General features: G+C 38.8%; 1 protein-coding gene across 6 annotated transcripts in view; it reads right to left on the reverse strand.

Moving 5' to 3' along the window:
- Window positions 1-11,931, reverse strand: part of znf438 (zinc finger protein 438) — a 269,715-nt gene extending 257,784 nt beyond the window's left edge. For 2 of the 6 annotated variants that reach the window (XR_010017441.1, XM_063044328.1), the window contains exon 1: window positions 10,615-11,931. Coding sequence is in view for 3 of the 6 variants with exons in the window: in XM_063044328.1 (XP_062900398.1) it covers window positions 10,615-10,717 (103 nt within the window). In the remaining 3 variants the exon portion in view is untranslated. Of the gene's footprint in view, window positions 1-8,017; window positions 8,216-10,127 lie in introns of all 6 variants that reach the window. The other 4 variants (XM_063044329.1, XM_063044331.1, XM_063044333.1 and 1 more) reach the window with 4 other exon arrangements.
- Between the last annotated feature and the right edge of the window lie 661 nt (window positions 11,932-12,592).

Raw genomic sequence — 12,592 nt, forward strand, 5'->3', positions numbered from 1 at the left:
GCCTGTGCTAAAAATACAGCATGGTCTGATGAATTCCTGGTTATTCTACAATTCATCATGGAATTATTACATTTTAACCAATATCAGTATTACTTGCCCACACGTAAACATAACCTGGTGTTACAAAAGAATGTACAACTTCTGATACCGGAGTGAAAGTTCAGACAGGATGGAATACAACTTATCTCAATCTACTTCTAATATTAATAACTGCACTGACATGCGTCTGACTAGCAAAAATCAAGATTAACGATACTAATTAAGCTAAAATTTACCTTTGTTCAGAGAGGTTCTACACTTAAACCATTAGCTGCATAAACAAACACATTCTATTTTCTCTCTCCTTGATAGAACTGTGATCTTATGAATATTTTAATCAATTCCTTCTAAAAACCTAAAATTTATAATCTAATCTTCATAAGAGTGCATATTGACATACCCTGAAGCCGTTATTCTATCCAGTGCTCTGAGTTGTTTAAAGTCACAAGGAGTGACAATAAATTGGTTTCAAGATTATTTTCTTTTGTTTGGTTAAGGCCAAAATCATACACTCAGAACCTATGCATGAACACAGTTACAAATACAACTTCTCTTTGGCAGAATAATTTTTACCAAAAATTTGCTACAACTAGAAAATGTTGATGATACAATTGAATAAGCAGGAATGGTACATTTTTTTTGCAACAGAGGCAGCTAAAGGGAGACATAATTAGAAGGCATAAAATTATGTGGTCCCTAGATAGCTATGTGAGGTATTATCATCAAAGGTGGCCAACCTACATGAACCTCTTCATGACCTCTGTACAGCAACACTTTGACCACTTTGCAATACAATCGACCTTGGCTTTTTTTTTGTTTTATTTGTGTTCCTTCATGTAAAGATTGTGTATAATTAATGTTTTCCCCGTGAAAACATTATCTGATGCTCTATGCCCGTTTCGCTGCTGCAAAGGAGTTTTTCCACTGCACCTGTACTGAAATGCACTTGTGCATTTGACAATAAATTCTACAAAATTTATACTTTGACTTCAATAAATGGTATTCTCCCAGCAGAGGGGTTTAAAGTTAGGGGATATAGATTTCAAATAGGCAAGATTGCAAGGGAAATGAGGAAATAATTTTTCACCCAGAGGTGTTTGGAGTCAGGAGCTTACTTCATGATGGGTGGTAGATCCAGAAAATCTCAAGCTACTTCATACACAACTACTTGTGTACTTGAGGAACCACTAGCCTCAAGGCTACAGATCAGGAGCTAGATGCTAGGATGAGGGCTCATTCTTACTCAGAACACATACGACGAACCAAATGGCCTCTTAACTCTGTGATGTTATCTATTATTCTATGATATTTTTTCATAACATTAACAGGAAAATATTTCTCAAACACTTAGATCACAATCTGTTTCACTTTTATTTTTGTGACAAATTTTACAAGAACAAAATCATTGATATAGCCAATCCCAATCATTCCAAAAATTTTGAATTGTATTTGCACAAAAGTTTGAAAACTATTGATGTACTGTAATAAATTGGATGATCCAAATAAATGCCACAAGGTAATTTTACGATCTTGAAACATTCTTAAGAAGTTCAATTATTGAATGGAATTACTATCATGGTATATTTCTGGTTGTAGTATTTAGAGAGGTCGTTAAATTACAGAATGACAATTTTAATGACATGCAGTTTAGATAATTAATCTAAATTTTTGATTTAAAATATACAGACTGCCTATCATCAATTTTAGTGAACTCATCAACAATACAGGGCCCATTGTCAGTTAGGTCTAATGAAGGTCCTTGGCCCGAAATGCTGACTACTTACATTTTTCCATAGATGCTGCCTAGCCCACTGAGTTCGCTCTTTGTGTGTATTACTTTGATTTCCAGCATCTGCCAATTTTCATCTAGTTTGTTTCTCAGTTATATCTACTTGGTTTTCTTCTTAGACAGTCCCTCGGGACAGAGGACAATTTGCTATCAGTCTGATTTTATACATTCTAGGGTGGCTAAGAAAGCAACAGGGGAACAAAGAGCTCTTCCACGTACAAGGCAGGAAGCAGCTAACAGAATGAGTGGGCTGTAGAGATGCAACCCTTCAGCCACCTCTGTCAGCTCCCCGTGCATGGCACAGAGGTCCTCAAATGCTTTTTCTCCACTTTGAGCTATCATGAGTGAGAGGTTCCAAAAGTTGGTTTGAACTGCTTCAAAAAAAAACTTGAACAGACTCTTAAATCTTTTATTCTGGTGATTACAGAGCTTGGAGTAGAGTATATTTTTCAGAAATATGGTTGCGAGGAGAGGACATTAACATTTGATTCATTTGCTCTACAAGTGAATTTGAGAATCTTGCTGAGACAGCATTGATAGTATTGACACCCTGTTCATTTTTAAGTACATCCCTCCTAAACCACAATATTAGGTAGGTAACATCCTGGGTAAAACATGTCTTTTTCTTGTGTAACACACAAAAAAAGTTGCTGGTGAACGCAGCAGGCCAGGCAGCATCTCTAGGAAGAGGTACAGACGACGTTTCCTCTTCCTAGAGATGCTGCCTGGCCTGCTGCGTTCACCAGCAACTTTTATGTGTGTTGCTTGACATTTCAGCATCTGCAGATTTCCTCGTGTTTGCTTTTTCTTGTGTATGCTGGGAGGAATAAAAATAATCCATTTCTGGCACCTTCATGGGACAAATTTCAAAAAAGACAGGTGTGCATTTCTGTAACTAGTATAAAACTGGTTTATTTTTGTTAAGAACAATGTCTAATGCATTTCCAATCTTTATAGCAAATTAATCTAAAATGATGCAAAACAATCCTTTTCACCTAAACAATGGTAACATTTTCCACCCTTTTTTAGTGCTTATCATTATCTGAAATAGATTACAAAATATTAGGCTGAGGAAGAATACCCAGACGAGTAAACTTAGTAACACCAACTGACAGAAGCATGTTGACCAAGATACTGATAGTATTTTTTTTTAAAAAAACAAAGAGCTGCAGCATCCATAATTTCCATCTGTAACCACATCCAAGTCTGACACCTCCAGCAATGTGGCCTTTTGGATACCAGCCAAGATAACGGTACTGGAATGGAACTGAAAGTCAGCATCCACTGAAAAAAAATTATAAACATTGCCACCAACAGAGGCATGCAAGCCCTTATTTATAACTGTGGAATGTTCTTCATAACTTACATGCACTGTGAACACAACACTAATTTAGTTAGCATTATACAGTAGCAGTCATCATCTGCTACAATACCCAGATAAAATTCCTACGTCAGATTAGTATTTTCGTAACAACTTGAAGTAGCTTATTCTAGGATTTCCAGCATATAAATTTTTCTCTTTCTGCACTCCACCACTCACTTATCCAGCTGGCAAATAGCACAGCCTTTGGGCTGAAGGAAATTGTAAGAACATCCTGTCTTGTTTTAAATCAGGGGTTCCCCACCTGGGTCCATGGCATAAAAAAGGTTGGGAATCCCTGTCTTAAGCATTGTAAGTTTACTGTTGAAAACCTCTATGTATTCCTTTGCTTCACCACCTGCAATTTGAATATCCTGAGTAATTTCCCCCACCGTTGTGGTTTTAAGATTATATTCATTTTCAAAAGAAATGACAGTTAATATAATTAAACATGCTGCGGTATTTTACCTATAGCTGATTTAAGTGCACATGTTTTGTAGGTAGAAGTTTCAAAATAGCTGTTCTCTCGGATGGGAAACTGAGACTTGTATACATTCTTTCTACATCTGCAGCAATTCAAATTTCAGTCTGATATTATACAGCAGCTATAGTTACTGTATTTATATGCAAAAGCAAGAATGCCCCACCTGGGAGAGTTGAAATCAAATAGCAATTTTTCACCACCACAAGCATCTCTGAAGAGACAGAAATACTGATCTTTAGGATTAAGTTCTCTTCCTGTCTTGCACTGATGAGTTCCAAATAGACAATACACAGGTTAAAACAACTAAACTGTAAGGGAAAACAAATGTACCACATCTCATTGGAGATAGAGCTCCAAGGTGCTCTAAAACAGATGGCATAGAAGCAGCTTCTTTAACCCGTGGCATCCAAGTTGACCATCATGTTTATCTTTACCAATCCCACTTGCCTGCATTAATTCTATATCCCTTTGCTTTGCTGATTCAAATGTCTCTTAACTATTCCTGCCTCCATCGTCTTTTCTGGCAGCTCTTTCCAGGTAGCAACTATTTTATATGTAAAATTAATCCCCCAGATCCCCTTCTCCTTCTCATATTAAACCTATCACTCTGGTTTGAGACACCCCAATGTTGAAAATGAACATTACACATTTATCGCAATTATCTTAATTTTATAAGATAAAATTCAATATAGTCACCTCTCAGCCTCCTTTCCTCAGGGGAAACAGCCTCAATCCATCCACACTCTCTTTCTAAGTCGAGCCCTCCAATCCACGCAACAACAGTATGAATGTTTCTGCAAACCCTCTCTAGCTTAATCACATCTTTCCTGTTGCCTAGCAAACTGAACAGCATAGATCACTCCAAGTGGGGTCTCACCAACAATTTGGATATTATCTTTGCCATTTTTATATCTTCAATACTTTTTATATGGGACATGAACGAAAGTCTGTTTCTCTCCAATTAGCAATTAAATAATGTTTTAAAACCTGATACCGAAATTCAAACAAAATGTTAAACAATACAGAAACAGGCCATTCAACCTATTTGCTTCTTTTAAGTTAATGCTCCCATAAAAAGCATAGAGAGTAATAAAGCATGCAAACAGGCCCAACTAATCCATGCAGACCAAGGTGCCTGCGTTTGCTCATATCCTTTAAACCTTTCCTACCTCTGTTCCTGTCCAAATGTCTTTTAAATTTTGTTACTGAACCTGCCTTAACCACTTCCTCTGGCAGCTTGCTACCATAAAAGCACCACCCTCAACTTGAAGAAATTGCCCTTTATGTCCCTTTTAAATCTTTCCTCTTTCACCTTAAATCTATGCCCTCTGGTTTTTGATTCCTTTCGCAAGGAAAAAGACTGACATTCATCCTATCCATATACTATGCACTTCAAAAATATCTGCTAGATTCAACTAATTTTACTAATCTCACAATTGTCGTTTTAACGTTTCTTCTGAATTCAGCTTGATAATGAGCATTCAGAGATTCACAATCTGATTTTAAGAGGTAATTATGAGCCACACATGAAAACAACTATTTGGAACATAGATAATTTAAAGCAAAGCTACAAAAAGAAAGTTTTCTTAATTTACTTGGCTCTTTCTTAAAATTGGTACCACATTCTACCAATTCATCTACCTATTCATTACTTTGAAGACTTCCATCAGCTCACAATTTAACATCATAATTCAATGAGAGATGATCAGGCTACCTCCCCCACCCAACCCCCACTTCGTTAAACGAAGTCAACTTTGTACATTTATCAAGATTAGTTTCCCTACACACAATCCCTCTGGCCCCAAACCCCACTCCACTCCAACAGCTGCTAATCTGCCGCCGTTTTGTTGAAATCCTTAACGTCACCCATTGTCTTCCGTTCTCTCCATATATTCTACGATAGTGGTCTAAAATTATGAAAGCCTGACCTATTAAACTGTAAAAGAAACCCTGAAAGATCGTTACTCACCAGTTTACTCATTCATAATAATGAATGTGCCCGACATCAGCCCCCTAGGCCTGAGTCAACGTAGTTGTAGTTACTCATTCGGGAGAAGAGACTTTTTAGAAAGAAAAATTTAAATGATCTACAGTCCTCACATGCTCTGACATCCATTATTATTGATACACTATGACTTTTTCCTTCTTTGTCTGTCTCCCTCATTTTTGCTCTCATACATTTCACAGCTTCCTTTAAAAGCTAGAAAATCCTGGAAATCCTCAGGGATTGAACAAAAGTATTGACTATCATTGGACTACACAAAATAGATCAGGCTTGATCAAAGTTTTCGGATGTTAAAAGAAACTTATAAAGATGGAAATTAATTGCACTGACTTAAAGTCTGGGACTCCAAATATTCAAGTCAGATTTTTAAGAAAATAGTTTAAAATATATATTTCTACATCCAAGACAGTGATAAAAATTTGGAATTTTTGGACAAACAGAAATTCTGGCTCCTCCACAATGTCCATCAACACGAGTGTACCACAAGGCTGTGTGCTTGGCCCCCTGCCCTACTCACTTTACATGAATGACTGTAAAGATAAGCACAGCTTCAATTGCTGACTTATTCGCTGTCATAGGTTGAATCAAAGGTGGTGACAAATCAGCATATAGAAGGGAGACTAAAATACTGGTTGAGTATTGTCACATCAGCCACTTCTCACTCAATGTCAGCAAGACCAAGGAGATAATTATTGACTTCAGGAAGAGGAAACCAGAGGTCCACAAGCCACCCTCATCAGGGGAAATCAGAGGTGGTGAGGGTCAACAACTTTAAATTCCTCACTGTTATTATTTCAGGGCGTCCTGGGTTCAGCTCACCAAGTGCCATTACAAAGAATGCAGTGCAGAGCCTCTACTTCCTTAGAAGTTTACAAAGATTTGGCACGTCATCTAAAACGTTAACATTGTGTGGTGGATAATATATTGACTGCTGGCTTCACAGCCTGATATGGAAACGCCTACAAAGAGTAGTGAATACAGCCCAGTCCATCATGGGTAAAGCCATTCAGCACATCTACACACAGCACTGTCACAGGAAAGCAGCATGCATCGTTAAGGACCCCACCATCCAGGTCATGCTCTCTTCTCGCTGCTGCCATCAGGAAGGTACAGGAGCCTCAGGATTCACATCACAGGAACAGTTATTACTCCTCCACCATCAGGCTCTTGAACCAGAGAGGATAAGTTCTCAACTTATCTCGCCCCATCACTGAACTGTTCCCACAACCTCAGGACTCTTCATCTTATGTTCTTGATATTCATTATTTATTACTATTATTATTATTTTCTCTTTCTTTGTAATTTGCACAGTTTGTTGGGTTTTTTTTGTACATTAGCTGTTTCTCTGCACTGCTGGGTGCAGTCTTTCATTCATTCTATTGTGCTTCTTGCATTTACTGCAATTGCCTGCAATAAAATGAACCTGAGTTATACTTAAATGGTGACATATCTCTACTTTAATAATAAATTTACTTTGAACTTTGAGCCTTCAACATTAAGAGATATAAAACATGATTTCCCCAAGAATGGAGCATGCACAAGGAGTTAAGTAAATTTCTTGTGTTCCAGTGTTGCTTGAACCAATTAAATTGAGTTACCAAAATATTTTCTGCAAATCTTGCCAATCATTTGGGATTTGTCTGCCAACTCTTGTTTCTGGCATCTGCAAACAAAATAAGTCCATGCTACACGCAGAGCTTTTCCAATTGTTTTTTTTTAGGAAATATTAGCTACAAAACCAATACATATGGGGAAATAAAGGAAAGAAAGAAGATCAAACCGATGATGGAAATGTCAGTAATCTTACATCACAACTCAAAACCATCCGAAGCGTCACGAACATATCATTCCACAGATGCAATTAACTCATCAGGTGGATGTAAAATGTGACGCTAGCAAGCATATTGATGCAATGGGGCACTTCGGAAAGATAGATATGTTTAGATTTTTGATGAAAAGTTTTCTTCTGCTACTGTAAATGATTTCAACAATATGAACTGCAGCACCACTTGTCAAAATTGATCAAAAGCACACATCAGAAATACTGCTCTTAGAGCTGCAGATTTAGCTCACTTGTCACTGCAATCATCTATTAACATAACAACAGACAATGCATTAATATCACTGGTATTCCTGTGAACTGATACACACAAATCCACACAAAAATTTGCAGGAATTAAGTTTCCTTTCTAGTAAATATATCAAAACAGATTTTTTTAAAAAGTAAAATTCTAAAACAGATTAAATTATGAAAACAGTTCTTGTTGTGCAGTTTAGATTGTTTACCTATATTTAAAACAAAATTCCAAATAAATAAATGTATCTGTGGTTTGTAATTACCTCTTAAATCAGATATCGAATTCTCCTCACTTCCAGGTCTTTTCATGATGTACACTTTTCCCCATTAGGTGGTATGTAATAACATCCCATGGTAACTGGCCCAGAAATTTCTTTCCCTCCAGGGAGACGTCTAGCCTCTACTCATCAATTCACTTCAATAACCTAGACGAGTTTAGGAATTTCCCTTGCGGCAAACTGCTGCACAAACACACATATGATCATCCATTTTTTAAAAAATCATTCTCAGTACGTGGGCGTCATTGGCAAAACAAACTGTACTTCTTTAGTACTGCTAATTAGCACAGCAGTATACTGCGCTAGGTATTCATTTTTTTATAGCCTTAGCTGATTTCCAAAAACAATGAAATACATTTCTATAGGCTGTTAGCTGCACTCAGTTTAATGTTTCAAAACCTTTTTTTCTCTTAGGTACAAGATAAGGTATATGATGCAAGTGTTTTCTTAATTTCAGCTTTGATTTCAGTGTCCAACATGACAGACAAAACTAACAGAATGGAATTTGTTTCATGTTGTACACCCACAGACAGCATCAAGAAGTCAGGAGTGGCACAGGAAGTAGCAAAGGAAAACTAAGCTAACCACAGACCTCAGCCTCAATTTGACAAGAAAATCCCCAAAACACTAGTGTAACATTTTCCCTGTTTTTCTCCTATATAAGCTATCCTGTTCCTAAAAAGATAATAAATTCTCAGCAAATGTACAGTGAGAATTTGCACTAATTTCATATTGGACTCTTACAGCCAGAGGATTTTTATTTCATCAACCTGAGTTTAAACCCAAACCACAAAGATTAAGCCAGTTGCCAGTCTATTATGTTAACCAAATCTCATTATAAAAGTTTAAATTTAAGCCAATGAAGCCAGTCAATTTACTATAACACTCTGAAGATTCTATTAATAAAATTAGTGTCAACACTAAAGTCAACAGTAACAGGTGCAGCATAAAGAATGTACTAGAATTCTGAACTTTGTTGTAGTTGAGTTCATCAATTGGAAAATTGCTCTATTCGACATGATAGCTGAACTGAAATGGTCCAAAAGTAATTGCTGTTTAAAATCAACTGATGTCAAGAATGTGCAAATCAGCAAGCACAATTCTCTACATCTACTGACAACACTCACGCTAGTTATTTTGTACAAGCTTAATATAAACTCCAATTATTATTAATACAATACATAAATTAATAACATCTTTAAGAAAGGCAATAGCTCATCTGGTATACCAGTAAATCAATACCTAATGCAAATACAAAGATAATCTCAGAGGGACAAATGAGGTGCATAATATTTTGTTCCCAAGTGTAAAGTATAATCACTATCTTATAAGCACTCAACAATATGTGAGATATCACACTAAAACAATGCAAAACAACTCCGAGTTACTCCTATATGACATTATGAAACTATAAATCACTGAACAAAATGAACAAAAACTAAATTCAACTATTTACACCAAAGAAACTGACTGTAGTTTAATTAAGAGGAAATAATGTATCATTTCTTAATGCATGCATTACTAAATGACAATAAAAGAGGACGTGTCTTCATAATCTAAAAATTTATGAAATATTATATTGTTATTTGCTGTCAATTATATTCTCTAAAATGCAAGCAAAATTTAATTACCGCAAAACAACAATTTTCACGTCATCCAAGTCAGTGACAAATAAACGTGATTCTGATTCTTAGGCTAGTTGACGAAAACTTCAGGATGTAGTCAAAAGGTATTTAATAGACACGACACACTCAAAGGTTTAGTTATTCAAGGCATCAGAATGAAGTACAGCGCTACTTATTCTTATGGCTGATATACATTAGAGTCGTTTATTTTTGAGGCCCTAATACTTAGCAGCAGACACATCTGTGTTGGTTTTACTCGGGAATTAAAAACATGAGAGTGGATGATTTGCATGTGTCATTCATTCACTTATCCCATCGCATTGAGTGTAGCAAGTATGTAAACCTGGATAATAATTCAAAACAGTGCTTGAACGGGACGGAGGAAAGAGAAAGAGAGGACAACCCCCGCCGGCCCTACCCCGTTTGAGAGCTGCAAAAAAATTGCATTAGTTGAATCTTTAAAATCGCACCAGGGTTCAGGATGTTGCTCGCTGCAGGTGCTCGCACGTCACACCCCACCGTCGCCCACACCGGCCCAGCTCAGCAGTGGAACCGACCCGTGGGAGTTGGAGGCTCCGAGTAACCCGCTGTCCGTCCAGGCAGCTCACCCGTCCCAGTGACAACCACTGCCCGCCTGCAGCGGGCGACACCAGATTCCCACACCGCCCATGTCTTTATTCACAAACAGACGAGTCATGGTTAACGATCGTCATCCTGCAGCTTAAAAAAAACATCAGTCAGCAGGTGCTGATATAGAAGGCCAGAGCGAAGACCGCTAAAGCGAATGGGCGTATAGGCCAGGTAAAGCAGGCCGAGCAGCTTGCAAACTTGCTGCTGCACTCAAATCGTTTTTCGCTACAGTTCATCACTTATGAGAAATCCCGAACCAGGTCAAGCACCCGTGGGGTTTGACCCGCCACCTACCAATGATAGAGGTTAAAATACGGCCTGACTCACCGTGCTTTCTCCTCGGATTCGCCTGCTTTCTGTGCTTGCACCTTGAGGCGTCCGCCATGATCCGCTCTACGTGGGCGCCGCCATCTTCTTTCCTTTCGTCCATCAACTCCAGCGGGAAGCGGCGGCGGCGGCGGCACCGATCCCTGCTCCCGCCACTGCCGCCTGCGCAGGTCCCGGTCCCGGTGTCTGCTCCTCCCCCTCTGGTCCGGGTCCGGGTCCGTACCCGTACCCGTGCCCCTACCCCGCCAAACCTTGCTCCAGTCCTCCACCCGCGGTGGACCCTGGCCCTTTTCAACCCCGTCCAGCAACAAGCTGAAACTCAGAGGAACCCAGCCATGCCTGTCAAACGCCTGGGAAAGTTTACAATGCCATGCTTATGGAAGTTTTCACAATTAAGCGTGGCTGCTTGGATTTTCAATGTCATGTCTAATTCTTACCAGCCTGAACTGACAAGACTTCAGGACTGTCTTGGCCCTGCATGCCCCAAAATAGCTCAAATCTCCTGGTTGTTGGTGCGAACATCTCAAGAGAAAACAATCGTAGGGGAATCGATTTATCAGGATAAAAACTATTCAAAATGAGCATTAAAAAGGGCAGTTACAAGAAGGTCATGTGATGAATTTTGCAACAATTAACCCAAATACTATTGGCAGCTTTAAACAGTCCTGAGAAATAAATGATATAAAGTTAATGTTTTTTTTCTGTCGGGGAGGGGGATTATTGCATTAAAATGTGACCTACGCATCAACCTTTTTCGATTGAGATTAACAAAACACTATTCCTCTATATACATTCACTACCACACAGCAAATTTTAATATGAAACTAGAGAAAATTTAGCACCAATGTCAAAAGGTTGTAAGTTTAGGTGAATATACCCCTTACCCATCCTCTGCGTTCCCCCCCCCCCGTCTTTCTTCCCGGACCTCTTGTCCCATGATCCTCTGGTATCCATTTTACCTATCACTTGTCCAGCTCTTGGCTCCATCCCTCCCCCTCCTGTCTTCTTCTATCATTTTGGATCTCCCCCTCCCCCTCCAACTTTCAAATCCCTTACTCGTTCTTCCTTCAGTTAGTCCTGACGAAGGGTCTCGGCCTGAAACGTCGACTGCACCTCTTCCTAGAGATGCTGCCTGGCCTGCTGCGTTCACCAGCAACTTTGATGTGTGTTGCTTGAATTCCCAGCATCTGCAGAATTCCTGTTGTTTAAGTTTAGGTAAATAACGTTTTTAATTGATCTCAAAAATGCAATCCCAAACATTTAACTCGTTTATCCCACTACCTTGTCTCAACTTTGATGATAAGATTAAAGGGAAATGCAAAAGTGACACTGTGGCTTTCTTGAATTTGTATTTCATGAATTTCGAGATGAGAATGGAGGTCATGTTGGCGTGGTCAGGTTCTTGTCAAGTGCCAAGTCTGCAACAAAGCTATTATTGAAAACAGAAAATGTAGAATATACCCAGTGTCAAGCAGAGTATATCGACAGAGTGCATGTATAGGGAGATAGAACTGGAAGAAAGTCAAGATCTTGCAGTAGAACACTGTGGGAAAATTGGGTTAAGGAGAGGACAAAAAAGATATATGCTGGGTGATAGCCACTGTAAATTCCCTCTACCATGCAGGTGATGAGAATAAGGGGAGAATAAAAACTAGGATTAGTTTAAATAGGCCGTTGATGGTTGGCATTGACAGAAGGTCCTGTTTCTGTACTGTATCTCTCTCTGACTCCATTTGTTTTTAGGGTGTGTAAGAGTTCATGGTATGGTTATGATATACTGTTGTATCCAGATATTGCATTTCAGTTGTGAGATAAACACAAAATACTCTGCAGATGCTGGGGTCAAAGCAACACGCTGGAGGAACTCAGCAGGTCGGGCAGCATCCATGGGAACGATCAGTCAACGTTTCGGGCCGGAACCCTTCGTCAGGACTAAAGAGGGAAAGGGCAGAGGCCCTATAAAGAAGGTGGGGGGAGG

Source organism: Mobula hypostoma, chromosome 3, assembly GCF_963921235.1.
Source record: "Mobula hypostoma chromosome 3, sMobHyp1.1, whole genome shotgun sequence".
Classification (NCBI taxonomy): domain Eukaryota; kingdom Metazoa; phylum Chordata; class Chondrichthyes; order Myliobatiformes; family Myliobatidae; genus Mobula; species Mobula hypostoma.